At 48.2% G+C, this 15836-nt stretch overlaps 1 protein-coding gene across 4 annotated transcripts in view; it reads right to left on the bottom strand.

The window, feature by feature from the left end:
- RANGAP1 (Ran GTPase activating protein 1) overlaps window positions 1-6825 on the bottom strand; it is a 31932-nt gene extending 25107 nt beyond the window's left edge. Inside the window, exons 1-2 of one of the 4 annotated variants that reach the window (XM_072843790.1) lie at window positions 6583-6825; window positions 3274-3420 (exon numbers count right to left, since the gene is read on the bottom strand). In XM_072843790.1, the coding sequence (XP_072699891.1) occupies window positions 3274-3385 (112 nt within the window). In that variant the 5' untranslated portion in view covers window positions 3386-3420; window positions 6583-6825. Of the gene's footprint in view, window positions 1-3273; window positions 3421-3801; window positions 4007-5953; window positions 5977-6582 lie in introns of those variants that run through there. The other 3 variants (XM_072843792.1, XM_072843791.1, XM_072843789.1) reach the window with 3 other exon arrangements.
- Between the last annotated feature and the right edge of the window lie 9011 nt (window positions 6826-15836).

The following is a 15836-nucleotide window of genomic DNA, read 5'->3' as shown; positions in this document are numbered from 1 at the left end:
GGTTTCACAGCCCTGATCTCCTCCCAAATGCTGCCTGCTACAATTTTACACTCTTCTCTCTTCTAAATGATTACTTGATCATTATGTGGAGACTTTGTTCATGCTCCTTCTTCATTGGGTCATGAGCTCTGGGACTTTGCCTCAGCTCACTACCATGCCCCCCAGAGGGGAGTGCTTAACATTCTCCTCCACACCTAGTAAAGTAGTTACTCATGTCTATTCCACAATTGAGTAGTTGAGATACCGAGAGGTTATGTAAAAGCCTAGTGAGCTCACACAGCCAGAAAGTGATGACCAGCATTCATTCTCCTTTTTTCATTTCACAACAGGAAGGTTGGCCAGGTATGAGCCTCCCATTTTCTAGAAGAGGAAGCTGAGGTTTCAAAGAATGAAGGAACTCTGCCCAGGAATTCAGGACAAGGACAGAGCTATGCTTCAGACTGGTCTTCTAAAACTCTACCCCTGTGCTCCTCCCCAAATCCTTGCTTCCGTGCATAATCATGGACTTTATACAGCACTCCCCCAACCCCTGCAAGGAGCCAAGTCCCTCCCCTCCTCCCCTGGGTCCCAGGTGCCCAGATGTCCTTTGTAGCTGGCACAAAGTGCACGGTGCAAGGGCTGAAATAATCTCTCAGCCCTTTGGAAGACCTGCTCCAAAACAGAGCCCCTCTAACATCCAGGGATTGGCCAGGTTAGCAAGGAGGCAGGACACCTGCTCACGGGAATGTTTATGCAGTCCTTAAGAGCCAGGCAACAGAGATGCCAGGGACCCCAAGGGAAGACTTATGCCGTATCAGTGAGAGAAGTATGGAGATACACAGGTTCTGTGCACAAGTTCAATCCTGGGGAGAGTCACAGGTACATGGCGAGTTTGGAAGAATAAGCACCAAAACGGACAAGCAGAGACAGGAAAGGGTGGGGACCACTGCTGAGTGGATTCTCTCACTTGGTTTTCAATCCAAATGGGGTTCCATGTAACTCAAATGTGGTTTAGGGATGTGTCCCAACACTCCTGAATAACCAGCTGTCAAGAGGCTGAGCGGCAGGGCTTGCCTTTCAGCCTCCACCGCCTCACAAAGTAACATCCGTGTTTACTATGCAGCCATGGAAAGCAGAAAGGCCTTTCCTTGGTCCTTAAATGACTTACTGGGGAGAGAAGAGCCTTGTTCCAAGCATCATGGCTTCCTCATACAGGCCTTGCCCTCTCCTGACTATGCCAGCTCACTGCCAGCCAAGGTGGAGGCCCTTTCTGGGCCCAGGGTCCAGCTGCCAGACAACTCCACACTACATTCAAGGCTATCTGCACTGGGCTCCCTATGGCACCCTGATTCCTTCTCGCCCAAGCCCACCCTATGTGTCTCAGCTCCTCCCCTCACATGATACTCCCTGCGTCTACTGCCCTCTCCCCTACAATGACAGTTCAACCACCTTATCCATGGGGACTTCCGGGGCCCTCCTAAACCAGAAATGATCCCTTTCCCTTGCCGTATTTCCCACAGCTTTCTGTTCACGTTGCTCAGAGTATGCTTCACCTTCTACCCCCTGGCAGTTGAGTACCTCCTTCCTACTCCATCTTAGGAGGTCCTCAGAGGCCGGGGCTATAAGCTGGGCATCCCTGGTGACCAAGAAAATGGAGGCAACATGTCCAGCCTGAGCTGGTTAATTAGTGATCTGCACAGATTTTAAAGCTAGACAAGCTTGAGCTCTAATCCTAGCTCCATAACCTGTATCTGTGCCCTTAGGCAAGTCCTATTATTTCCCAGGGCTTCACTTTTCCAATCTACAAAATGGGGATGAGACCTACCTCAAGGACTTTTGTGAGGATAAACTTCCTTAAGTCAGGCACTTAAAGAATGCCTGACTCAGCATTCAGGGAATGGAATTTAATAGCAAATTCAGGGGATCCCTGGGTGGCTGAGCGGTTTAGCACCTGCCTTTGGCCCAGGGCATGATCCTGGAATCCCAGGATCGAGTCCCATCAAGCATCGAGCTCCTTGCATGGAGCCTGCTTCTCCCTCTACCTGTGTCTCTGCCTCTCCCTCTCCCTCTCTGTCTCTCGTGAATAAATAAAATCTTAAAAAAAGGGGGATCCCTGGGTGGCTCAGCGGTTTAACGCCTGCCTTTGGCCCGGGGCGCGATCCTGGGGCCCTGGGATCAAGTCCCACATCGGCTCCCGGCATAGAGCCTGCTTCTCCCTCCTCCTGTGTCTCTGCCTCTCTCCCTCTCTCTCTCTCTCTCTCATGAATACATAATATTTTTTTTTAAATCTTAAAAAAAAAAAACAAATTCATCTTTACTGAACTGAGCTGTCTACTGACAAACACAAGAATAGGGACTTAGCTGGACCTCTGTTAAAATCCCAGCTCTGCTACTTACCAGCTAGATGACCTTGGACAAGTTAGGTCTTCCAAATCTCTTCTCCTTATTTATAAAATGGTAACATTTCTACATCCCCCCCTCAGGGATGACGTGTGATCGGAAGTGATAACAGCACAGGGAGGGACTCTGTAAATGTTAAGGCCCTTCAGAGACATCAGGAATGTGCACTGCCATGCTCCTGACAACCTGAGAACTCCAGTTTCTAAGGCAGGGCAGGTGAGCAAGCTTGCCTGCAATCCATGACAACCGGGCAAGTCCATACCAGTTTCCCTGGTTGGGCCAGAACCTCAAGAGTCCTTGCAAGTGCTGGCGTAGGTGCCTTCACTTCCAAACGTCAGGGGATTCAGGGTTGACCAGTGTTAGCCATGCTTTGGCCAGGGATGAACAGACAAGGCCTGCATTCTGCTTCCTAATTCCCTACAGTCCTGGTTCCTAGGACAAGAACATCCCTCCCTCTTCCAGGGGCATTCAGTTGCACGGACCAGACCTCCCAAGAGGGCCTTACCTCTGGGAAAGCCAACCAGTATTCCCAAAACCAGTCTGGGATCATAGTGGTAAAGGTGGGAAGTAAGAAGTCAGGGACTATACCCTGACACTGCTGTTGTGATCCTTTGTTGTTTACTATCTCCTCCCACTAAGACATAAAGTGGCCCTTTCCACCAGCCAACCTAAGCTGTCACCAGCAAGGATGGCCTCCAAAAACATGATGACTAGCAGGGAAGCCTATATATGTCCTTGTGGGCACATCTTTGAGCCTCACTCTAAAAGGGACCCAAAACTATCTCACAGAGCTACTAGGTAACAAACAACGTGATAATGTAGCTAAACAAGCTGGAACAAGAGTCATTGGCACACACTCTTTCCTCCCCTGGGCCAGCCCAAGCAGGAACTCACCATCTTCCGCAGTGTTGAGTTTGAGGCTCTTGCCCTTGAAACTCAGCTGACCCCCAGCCACCTGGGTTTTGGCAAGTGTCTCTGCTAGCTTGGCAATGTCTTCAGAGGCCATGCTGGCCACGTTGCTGGGCTCCGGAAATCTGCAAACTGAGCAGGATGAAGTTTCATTAAGAGACAGGAGTCTCCTGGGGCCCCCTGGTTGGGGAGGGCCGGGTAGGACATCAGCCCTTTCAGGGGCTTAACACCCCCTCCTCCATGGAGACTCCAACAGCTAAACTACTGGGAGAAATGAAAACACTATTAGGTAAGGAACAATTCTAGAAAAGTGGAGAAAGTGGCAAGAGTAGTAAAATCATGTTTTAGCCCCTGAAGGATTACTAGCTTATTTTAACTCCTCGCCTGCCCCAATGGCCCCAGCTGGAACACCAAGCACAGCCATCTGAGCTGCCCATCTTCTGGGCTCCCAGTGAATGGTAGTTGGGCCCAGACCAACAGCTGCAATGCAAAGAGCCTACTCCAGGCACACACCTGCCTGATCATCCTGGCTGCTCTCTGTTTGAGGGTCCCATTCCTCAAACAGGACTAGGATGGCTAAGGGATCCAGGTTATCCATCCCGCGAAATGCCCCACCTCCCACGCTGGCATGTCTCTGGGGATGGGGCACAGGTGTCAGCCCACTGCCCGTCTGGTTTCAACCTTAGCCAGAAGACTGGGCAATCCATGGTGGCCAAACCTCAGGGGTTCCTAGGAGACCAGAGGTCTCTACATCACAACAGCCACCATCACAATAGACCAAGGGCAGAGCTGCTGAAGAAAGGAGCTTCTGGCCTGGAAGAACTCGGCAGATTGGCAGAAAGACCACTCCATTTCCCTAAAGAGGAAATGGCAGGTCATCAGGGGAGACCAAGGATGATGGATATGGAAGACAGAACGAGGAAGGGCCCACAAAAACTCCTTACCCAGAACATGTCCTTCCCCAATCTATTCGTCCTCAAGATACAACTGTGATGGCTCCCCAATCCTCCAACTCCCCCCAGGCTTCCTCTGGGCTCCTATAGCCAGCCTCCCACCTCCTTCTCCTTATCTTAACCCTGATCACCCTGGCTTGCCAATTTTTACAAATATGTATGAATTATTCTCCTAGATAAGAAGGCACCACTCATTCATTCAATAAACATTTATTGGGTATTACTATGTTCTGGACGTTGCTCTAGATACCAGAACCAAGCAGTGAATGAAGCAAAAATACTGCCCTCTCTCTTTTTTATAAGATTTTATTTTTATTTATTTTTTAAGATTTTATTTTTTTAAGTAATCTCTATGCCCAACATGGGTCACAAACCCACAACTCTGAGATCGAGTCACATGTTCTACCAAATGAGCTAGCTGGGCACCTCTTAAAACATGTGTTCTAAATAAGACATGTGGAATCTTATTTGTGTAAGTGATAAGAAAAACAAACGGAGAAGGGGGTAAGGAGTTTTAAGGGGGTTGCGATTTATTTATTTATAAAGATTTTATTTATTCATGAGAGACATAGAAAGAGAGGCAGAGACGTAGGCAGAGGGAGAAGCAGGCTCCCTGTGGGAAGCCTGATGTGGGACTCGATCCCAGGACGTTGGGATCCTGGCATCACGCCCTGAGCCAAAGGCAGACGCTCAACCACTGAGCCACTCAGGTGCCCCGAGGGGGTTGCGATTTAAAACAGATTGGTCCAAAAATAAATAAATAAATAAAAATAAAAATAAAAATAAAACAGATTGGTTAGAGGGGCACCTGATGGCTCAGTTGGTTAAGTGTTCAACTATTGATCTCAGCTCTGGACTTGATATCAGGGTCATAAGTTCAAGCCCCATGCTGGGCTCCAGGATGGGCATAGTACCTAGGTTAAAAACAAACAAACAGGGCAGCCAGGGTGGCTCAGGGGGTTTAGCACTGCCTTCAGCCCAGGGCATGATCCTGGGGTCCCAGGATCAAGTCCCACATTGGGCTCCCTGCATGGAGCCTGTTTATCCCTTTGCCTTGTCTCTGCCTCTCTCTCTCTCTCTCTCTCTCATGAATAAATAAAATCTTTAAAAAACAAACAAACAAAAAGACCCACAATAACAACAAACCAGAATGGTTAGGAAGATATTAGGAAAGAAAGACTTGGAGGTCATCAAGGATTGAGCCAGGCAGATATCTGGGGGAAGAGCATTCCTGCAAACAGAATAGCTAAAGCAAAGGCTTTCATGGGGGGAAGGAGAGATCCGAGGAACTCCAAGGAGACCAGTGGGGCTGGAGTGCAGAAGAGGAAAGGAGAAAAAAAGCAAGAAATGAGAAAAGAGAATCAGCAAGAGGCCCAAGTTGCAAAGGCCATTTAAAGAATGCAGCTTTTACTGAGTGAAAAGGAGAGCCACTGGTGGGTTTCTAGCAGAGAAGACCAGACTCTGACAGATGTTTTGACAGCAACTTAGGGCCTGACATCTAGAAGGTCCCCCAAGAATGAAGAGATGAAGCTGGGGGGGGGGGGGGAACCCTAGCCTGAAACCCGGCCACCACTTGCAATTCTGGGAATGGGACAATTTTCGGCAAAAAAAAAAAAAAAAATGGTGGTGGGGCTCCCAGACACGTTCCTACTGGAACACACAACTCCTCTGCTGGAAAGGGGCCTATTCCTCAGTCCACTACACGCACGCACCATCCACTTTAAAGACTAGGAGGCCAAAGCACAGAGAGTACTTGAGCTGTCCAAGGTCTGCACAGGGTCAGCCGCAGAGCAAAGACAGGCAGGCGATACGCCAACAGCGCTTTCCTTTCCCGGCACCAAAGCCGCAGATTTTCTCTGGTGCACATCTCTCGCTCGTGCGAAGCGTCCGCAGCGACTCAGGCCGATCCCGCGGCCACGGCGGCAGCCCGGGCCCTCGGCGGGCGTGGGGCCACTGGGAAGCGGCGGCAGCGGAGCGACGCGCGACGCGGGCCGCAAATGACAGGCGGGAGGCGCGGGAGCCCCATCCGGGAGCCCGGGAGGCCGCGCACCGCCCCCAGTTGTCACCGACGCCAAGGAGGGACGCCAGTGCCGGCAGCTGCGCCAGACGCCCTCGCCAAGCCTCAGTTTCCCCATCTGCGAAAGGGGCCTGCGCCCCCAGCACCTCCGCTCTCAGCCCCTCCGCGCTCTGCCGCAAGAGCGCAGGGAGAGAAGGCCCAGAAGACACCCCCCCGAAGGCGCTCAGGGGCGCCACACCTTCCCCGCCCAGCTGCAGGGCCGCGCCGCCCCCCGCCCCCCTCCCAGGCAGGTGACGGGGAAAGGAAGCGGACCCCGACCCTCACCGTAAACAGGCGGCGCCGCCGCGTGAGGAAACCTAAGCGCGCGCGTCCGCCCGGCAGGGGCGGGGACTGATTTAGGGTCCGGGTCAGGTCAGGTCGGGGTCGCCGCCTCCGAGCCCAGAGGTCCCGGTACGCGGCGTGCTCTTCCGTCAGCTCTGCCGGCAGTTCTCGCCACTCCCGTCTCCGACACCACCTGCTCCCCGCACGGTGGCGGATGATGGCGGAGGAGGAGGATTTTGAAAGCCGGCAGTTTCTTTCCTTCGATTTGATTTGTTCGAGGCCCAGGCCGGGTTCCCCTTCCCTCGCACGCGCGGCCTATCGGGTATGGTAGTCCAGTTCTTCTGTGCAGGCCGCGGCGGCCGCGGCAGGGGCGCGCCCGCGAACTACCAGTCCCGTGATGCACCGCATCCCAGCGCGCCTCCGCCGGCTCCCTCTGCGCCCTCCCTTTTCAGCTTCTGGCTCTTTCTCCAGGAGGCCACAGGGCGGCGTGTAGCCCCGAGAGCCCAGAGACTACAATTCCCGTGATGCCCTGCGGTCCAGCCGACTCAGCCCTTCCGGAAAGGTTCACATTCACTAACTTTATTGACAACCTCCCCCCCACCCCCGAAGGCGAGCGGCTGGATTTGTTCAGCGACAAATAGGTATCCATTTCCTCAAAGGAGAGCCTCGTCTTTTTTCCTCCCATGAAATTGAGAGGTCATTGGAAGTCTTTCACATAAGGAGCCGCAAGTTATTTGATAATTAAAAAGGGGAAATAGTTACGCTATGATAGAGAAGCTGAGACACCATCTTAACCGAATCGTCCACGTTAACATCAGTGGCACGACAAACCGACGTCCATTGCACACCTGCTGATGTGATGCACTGAGAAGGACACAGCGTCACCATGCAGCCAGTGCATAAAATTAATCTAAACCTGAAGAAGCATCAGCCAAGCCCAAACTGAGTTACAGTTTCTTTGCTACAGAATAACTGATCTGTACCCTTGCAAAAATGTCTGTCATGAAAGACAAAGAAAATCTGAAGAACTGTTGCAGACTAAAGGAAACTGAAAAGACATGACAACTAAATGCAATCAATGCTTGTACGTTGGATCCTGGGCTGCGGAGTATATTACTATAAAGGGCAATATTGAGACAATTAGCAAAACTTGCTGCATCTTAGCTGATAGTATTGTATCAATGTTAAATTTGTTGATTTGTATTATTGTGCTGGGTTATGTAAGAGACTGCCCTTATTCTTGAGAACGTATGCTGAAGTAATAGCGGTGTGATATCAGCAACGGACTTGCCACTGGCTCAAAAAATGTATATATACATGGAGAGAGAGTGCAAATGTGTCCAGATGTTCAAAATAAGTGAATCTGGGTGAGGGGTAGATGGGAGTTCTTTGAACACTTTTGCCATTTTCTTGTAGGTTTGAATTTTTTAGGTATCAGAACACAAATAACTTTTCTTTTTTTTCTTTTCGCAAAGAACATTTTATCCATTATATAAATAACATGTGTTTGCTATAAATACTTCAACCAACATAGAACAGGATAAAGAGAAAAGTAAACATTACCCCAGAAACTCTAGCACTCAGAGATAATCACCATCAACATATGCAGCCTTCTCCAAAGTCACCTCTCACAACTTGGCCCACGCATATGCTTTTGCTTTACCTGCAATTGAAAGTTAAATAGATTATGTGCCAGATCTTTTCACACACAGTTAATTCAATCTTTACAACCACAAAGAAAGCAGACACCATTGCCACCCCTTTCAGCACAGAGATGAGAAAACAAGCTCCATACCCTGGTTCACGCCACTACTGAGATGTGGGCCCACTTTTCACCCTCCCTGTCGTCCTCTACCTACAAGGCCCATGTCAAATGCCGCCTCCTCCGGGAGGCTTTTCTACATCACTCTGTCCAGAATGAGTCATCTTGCTCTGGGCCCCAAAGCACGCTGCAAGCCCTCACAGCAGTCGATGTGCAGCTCTGAGGGCTTTTTCACACCATTAATAGTATCATTGGCAGTGTCCTTATCCACCTGGGAGAGCCTTGGGGCAGCTATCATACCCATCTTGGCAGCATCTTTTCCCGGATTCACCTGTCATAGCTGCTTTACGTTTCCTCATTTGAACTGGATTCCGATCAGGGTCACTGGATGTTTGCTTAAAATGAGTCATCATCTGAGAAGGCTAAGATGCTCCCAATTAGGCCTGATGCTATTTCTGTGCTGATTACCACTCGGACTGATCAAATCAGTCTGGATTTTCCCTGGGGTGATCCCCAGCCTCCTTTGTCCAGTTTTACTTCCTAAGGCCTCCCTTGGCCCTCTGACAAAGACCTCCCAAAGGGAAGAGGAGGGCAGATGGTAGAACATATATTTTTTAAAGGTTTTATTTATTTATTCATGAGAGACAGAGAGGCAGAGACACAGGCAGAGGGAGAAGCAAGCTCCCGCAGGGAGACTGATGCGGGACTCGATCTCAAGACCCAGGATCGGGCAGCCCTGGTGGCGCAGCGGTTTGGTCCTGCCTGCAGCCTGGGGTGTGATCCTGGAGACCCGGGATCGAGTCCCACGTTGGGCTCCCTGCGTGGAGCCTGCTTCTCTCTCTGCCTGTGTCTCTGCCTCTCTCTCTCTCCCTGTGTCTCTCATGAATAAATAAATAAAATCTTAAAAAAAAAAAAAAAAAAGACCCAGGATCATGACCTGAGCCAAAGGCAGATGCTCAACCGCTGAGCCACCCAGGTGCCCCTAATCAGTAAAACATCTTAAGTGATCTCCCCATCCTCGCCAAGCCAATAATCTAAGGTTTTCAGGACTAGAAGGGAATTCTTAGCAGAAACAACAATGGCCTTCAGAGTCTGCCTGGCTGGCTCAGTCCATAGAACATGCAAGCCTTGATCTCAGGGTCATGTGCTCAAGCTCCATGCTGGGTGTGGAGTCTACTTAGAATTAAAAAAAAAAAAAAAGAAATTTAAAGTAAGACTCTTGACCTCGATCTAATTTAAAAAGAAAGAAAAAGAAACAGTGGCCTTCAAGGGCCAGAGAGGTATTAGGAGGTAATGGGAGCCTGGTGGAGCTTGTGGAGAACCAGAGTAGATGTTCTGCTCTAATGTGTTCACATCCAAAGCTCAAAATCACCAGACCAGCCAGACATCACTGCTTAGCAATCCAGATTCTGTTTGTTACTCCTGAATCTAGATTCTACCTCAAACCACTTTAAAATGGGAAGACTGAGGGATCCCTGGGTGGCTCAGCGGTTTAGCGCCTGCCTTTGGCCCAGGGTACGATCCTGGAGTCTCGGGATCAAGTCCCATGTCAGGCTCCTGGCATGGAGCCTGCTTCTCCCTCCTCCTGTGTCTCTGCCTCTCTCTCTCTCTCTCTCTCTCTCTCTGTCTATCATAAACAAATAAATAAATCTTAAAAAAATAAATAAAATGGGAAGACTGAGGTTTAAAAAGATGAAGAAGATTCCCCAAGGGTACACAGTGAGTCAGAGTTGTCCCGAGACATCCGTGTTTCCAAGCAACACATGTGTATCATCTCTCCTTCTCTTTCTCCAGCTCTCTCTCCCTTCAACGTTATCACCTGAGGGCTAGTTTGTTTGCCAAGAGCAGTAAATGGAATCATAGCCTTTGACAGATAGATAGAGCCATTTCACACCACCCCTTTCTTCTTTTCAACAGGCAAAGAATTGAGGACCAAAGAGGTTAAAAACTTGCCCAAATTACACAGTAATTTAGACAAGAGATTGTAGATTTTTTTTTAAGTAAGCTCTGTGCCCAACATGGGGCTTGAACTCACAACCCTGTAATCAAGAGTTGCATGCTCTATCAACTGAGTCAGCTAGGTACCCCCAAGATAAGAGACAGCAGAAGCCAGATCCCTGGGGTCCTTTTCAATAGACATGTAAAACAAGTCATTTTGTGAATATGAGGTGGGTATAAGGGGAAAAAGGAATGTTTTAGACCTTTCTGTCTTTGTTATGCAGCTTTTCTTTCCTCTTTTTTAAAAGAATGTTTTGGAGAAAAAAAGCAGGCTGCCTCTGATTCGTTTGGTTTACTTTGACTGAGTGTTTTAAATTCCATTGTGGTGCCTGAAAACAAACTTAATTGCTAATTGTAAGTGGAATAAATAACAATATTTATACTGGTTTCCTGAAGAGCTACCAAGGCTGCAGACTTGCCATTTAGTGAGATCAAAAACAAATGCCTGAATTATGCCAGACATGTGAGGAATGTGGAGAGAAATTCTCAAGATCCAGCTGGGTACGGGTGCTTGCCTAGGGCCCCTAGAGAAAGGTGGTGGGCTTGGCTCACCAGTATTGCAAGGGAGCCTGTCCCCTCACCCCCAAGGGTCACCACCTCTGGTGGGAAGGGGTTGCTACATTATCTGTTAAAGACCACTCAAACCACATTCCCCCTAGGTTCAAGCCCAGGGCTCCCCATCAGAATACATGACCTTTTCAAACTTTGATAAATAACAGTAAAGATAATTCATTCCCCCCACAAATAGTAATCGAGTATCCACCATGTACAAGGCACTGTTCTGGCTCTGGGAATCCAAGGTGAGTGAGACATAAAAGAATGTTGTCTGTGGAGGAGCTTAAATTAGGATCTAACGTTTCTGGAGAGTTTCCTGACACCAAATGCTGTTGGTAGATTATTTTTTCTTTTAAAAATTATCTTGGGGGATCCCTGGGTGGCTCAGCGGTTGAGCGTCTGCCTTTGGCTCAGGTCATGATCTCAGGGTCCTGGGGTGGAGCCCCACATTGGGCTCCCTGCTCTGCAGGAGTCTGCTTCTCCTTCTCCCTCTCCCCCTCCTCCTGTTCAAGCTCTCTCCCTCTAATACATAAAGTCTTTTTTTTTTTTTTTTTAATTATTTTGTTCCTTGAGATGCCTCGGTGGTGTAGTAAGTTAAGTGACTGTTGGTTTCAGCTCAGGTTGTGATCTCAGGGTCCTGGGATCGAGCCCCCACCTCAGGCTCCATACCCAGCATGGAGTCAGCTTCAGATTCTCTCTCCCCTCTTCCTGTGCCCCTGCCTGTGCTCTCTCCTCTCTCAAATAAACAAATACATCTTTAAAAAAAATAAAATAAAAAATCTTTTGGTTCAAAATGGAAATAATTTTCTAAATAAATACGGACACAAAAAATTTAAAAATAGTATAAATGCAAAAGACCATTAAGAATAAAGTTAAGGGGGGATCCCTGGGTGGCGCAGTGGTTTGGCGCCTGCCTTTGGCCCAGGGCGCGATCCTGGAGACCCGGGATCGAATCCCACATCGGGCTCCCGGTGCCTGGAGCCTGCTTCTCCCTCTGCCTATGTCTCTGCCTCTCTCTCTCTCTGTGTGACTATCATAAATAAATAAAAATTAAAAAAAAAAAAGAATAAAGTTAAGGGGAAAAAAAAAGAATAAAGTTAAGGGGTGCCAGACTGGCTCAGTTGGTGGAGTATGTGACTCTTTTTTTTTTTTAACTTTTTAAAAAATTTTTTATTTAAAAAATTTTTTTTCTTTATTTGTGATAGTCACACACACACACAGAGAGAGAGAGGCAGAGGGAGAAGCAGGCTCCATGCACCGGGAGCCCAATGTGGGACTCGATCCCGGGTCTCCAGGATCGTGCCCCAGGCCAAAGGCAGGTACTAAACCGCTGTGCCACCCAGGGATCCCCAGAGTATGTGACTCTTGATCTCAGAGTTGTGAGTTCGAGCCCCACATTGGGCCTAGAGTTTATTTAAAAAAAAAAAAAAGAATAAATTAAAAATTCCCTGTTTTGTTTTGAAAAAAATTTTTATGCGATTGATGGGTGGATGGATGGATGAATGAGTAGGTGATCAAGCAACATAGCAAAGTGTTAATGTTTGTATCATAATCTAGTGCATGTGAGTATTCACTGCTTTCAGCTTTCTGTATCTTGGCCATTTTCATAATAACACGTTGGGGACAACGTGACCATGTTTTATTGCCTGGTTTCCTCCCTTCCCCCCTGCATATGCTAGGCTGGGGGCTAGCCTATCTCAGCCTCTAGGTTCATGAGTCCTCTCCACTTTTCTCTTTTTAAGTCACTCTCACCTTTGAGAATCTGAATTCTCTGGACTAGTTCCCAGAAGAATGTATTATTTATTTTTAGTTAATCACACAGTTATCAATGTTTTGAACGCAAGGACTCATTTAATCCTCATGACCGGTGGGAACCCAGTGGGGAAAGTGCTCTTTATATCACTGACCTAAGCTTTAAGTTATGCATCACATCTTCAGGGCCTTTCCCTAAACCCCAAATTAAGATCCCTTGCTGGAGGGCTGGGACCTGGGACTATGCGGGAGCTGTGGGGCCCCAGGGTTTCTCTGCATGGGGCCTTGCAATGAACATTTGTTGAGTGACTGAATGAACATTGCACATGCTTGCAGGAAAGGCTGCCATACATGCATAGACTCTCCACCAGGAGATAATGAGGCATCTCTGAGGGCCAGACCACAACAGGTGTGAGCTCAGTAGAGGAGGTGCTCCTTGGAGAAGGGATAACTAAACACCATAACTGTTAGTTCCTCAGAGGTGAGAACATGAATGTCTGATTCCCATTCTCCAGCAACCCTCTTACGTGACTGGTCCTCAGGGGTGATCAGGGATGCATTCAAACTTAAGATGTCCCCATAAAAAAAAAAAAAAAAAAAGATGTCCACATCATGGGGCAGTGGTGGCAGCTTTATAGGTAGACAAGCCTGGGTCTGAATTCTGTCTCTGCCTCTTTCTTAGCTGTGTAACTTTGACCAAATCACTTAAGGTGATTTGGTGCTTTGTGTCTGTTTTTTCACCCAAAACTGGTCAAAATAATCCCTACCTTATAGGATTTTTAGAGGGAAAGGGATAAGAGAATCAACATATACAAAGTACTTCGTCCATAATAATTACGAGTTGGTGGTTGGGGACTCTTGGGTGACTCAGTAGTTGAGCAACTGCCTTTGGCTCAGGTCGTGACCCTGGGGTCATGGGACTGAGTCCCACATCAGGCTCCCCGCAGGGAGCCTGCTTCTCCCTCTGCCTGTGTCTGCCTCTCTCTGTGTGTCTCTCTTGAATAAATAAATAAAATATTTTTTAAAAAGAGAAAGTGGCTGTTATTTCTAATTAGGCTTTAATATGCGGACATAGAACATTTGCTGCCCAATGACATTTGCCTTCCCAGAAAACAATCTACTAGCACCAGCCTCAAGGATTTTCTCTCAAAAGCACTGCCACATAGGTCTGACATCTTGTAAAGTCCCATTTACCATTTCAGGCAGCATTGACACTTTACCTGGTTGATGTCAAATCAAAGTGGAGAGCTGATGTCCAGCTGAATCCCCTTTAAATGATGGGCAGTCTTCTAAGGATATGTGCTATTTAAAAAAAAATTTTTTAATTATTTATTTATGATAGTCACAGAGAGAGGAGGGGGGGGGGCAGACAGAGAAGCAGACTCCATGTACTGGGAGCCCGACGTGGGATTCAATCCCGGGTCTCCAGGATTGCACCCTGGGCCAAAGGCAGGCACTAAACCGCTGCGCCACCCAGGGATCCCAGATATGTGCTATTTTACTGGCAGCTTGGGATGGTGGAATCACATCATTTACCAGCTAGTTCATTTTGAGCAAGTTGTGGGGATCCAACTGGCCTCAGCATCCTCCTCTGTAACATGGGAGTGATAGTAACAGTGGTGCCTAAATCTGATCTATTGTCAAAAGTGTCTGACTGTAAATTGTACAGGGAGTATATATATTAGGTATTCTTATCCTTATTTTACAAATGTGGAAATTGATACTGTGATTGTCCATGATCACCCAGCTAGCAAGAGGCGGGAGCTGGGACTCCAACCCACCCTGGTTTTCCTTATGCCACCATACCACCCCGCCTCCCTAAATTGCCAGGCTCTGCCTGTAGCTGCCTTTAACCCATGATCTTGGGTCTATCCCAGGTGACCAAGGGATTGAATTCCCACAAAATATCAGAACCCCCAAGAAGTGCTTGTCAGATATGCGAATTAGAGTCTCTTGACAGCAGGGAATTAGAAATCTTTTTTATTTTATTTTATTTTATTTCATTTTATTTTTCATTTCATTTTATTTTTTTTAAAGATTTTATTTATTCATAGAGACAGAGAGGCAGAGACACAGGCAGAGGGAGAAGCAGGCATCATACAGAGAGTCTGACATGGGACTCGATCCTGGGTCTCCAGGATCACGCCCTGGTCTGCAGGCTGCGCTAAACTGCTGCGCCACCGGGGCTGCCCTCATTTTATTTTATTAAAAGATTTTATTTATTTATTAGAGACACACAGAGAGAAAGAGATTGAAAGAGAGAGAGGCAGAGACACAGGCAGAGGGAGAAGCAGGCTCCATGCAGGGAGCCCGATGTGGGACTCGATGCCAGGTCTCCAGGATCATATCCCAGGCCGAATGTGGCACTAAACTGCTGGGCCATCAGGGCTGTCCGGTGTGTTTAAATGTTAAAAATTTGTCCCATCGATGTATCCCCAGCTCCTAAGATGTGTCTGACACGAGCATTTGGGGAAGAGATAACATTTATAAAGTCTGCCGGCTGACAGCTGATCCTCCATAAATTAAATACACACATATGTATGTGTATAAACATACATACACATGCACACACGTAGGTATGTATATATATATAAGCGCATGTGTATGTATGTACAAAACTAAGAGAGGGAAAGAAGGAAATTTGAGAGAATTCTCACAGGATGTGGGAGTCCTCTGGACTCAACGGAGCAGGTAGTGGTAGCATGCACAACACTGTATTTGGAGTAAGAAGCTCTGGATTCAAATCCCCACTGGTCCTGAGCAGCTCTGAGGCAGCGTCAGGGGTGCCATACAGCCAGTCTCTCTGGTTAATGTCCCTTTCCCTACTGGGTCTCCTCTGTTAGCCCCAGAATCCTTTCTGGAAAGATCTCAAACATAAAACAGCAGCCGATGGAAGGTCTGATTCTCCTCTGGGCCCCCGGCCCTCATCCGTGAAGAGGGTTTGGGGAAACCTTCAGGGAAAGCACCTGGCGACGCGGGGGCTTTTTCCGCCGACGGGGTAGGGCCGAGGCGCGGAGTCTGACCAGCATCCGCCCTGAAATACAGACTTGCCCAGGGGGGAAAAAAAAAAAAAAAAAGCCCTAAGAGGGGAGGCCAGGTTTAAAGAAAATAAAGGTGGCTTCCAGGCATGAGCTCGGCACGGGGCAGGGGGACTTCCCCGCCCCCAGGTGCGCCGCCCACCCCGGGCGCG

The sequence above is a fragment of the Canis lupus genome, chromosome 11 (genome assembly GCF_048164855.1).
Source record: "Canis lupus baileyi chromosome 11, mCanLup2.hap1, whole genome shotgun sequence".
NCBI lineage: Eukaryota > Metazoa > Chordata > Mammalia > Carnivora > Canidae > Canis > Canis lupus.
The sequence above is the reverse complement of the archived record's forward strand: the minus strand, read 5'-3'. Positions and strand labels throughout refer to the sequence as shown.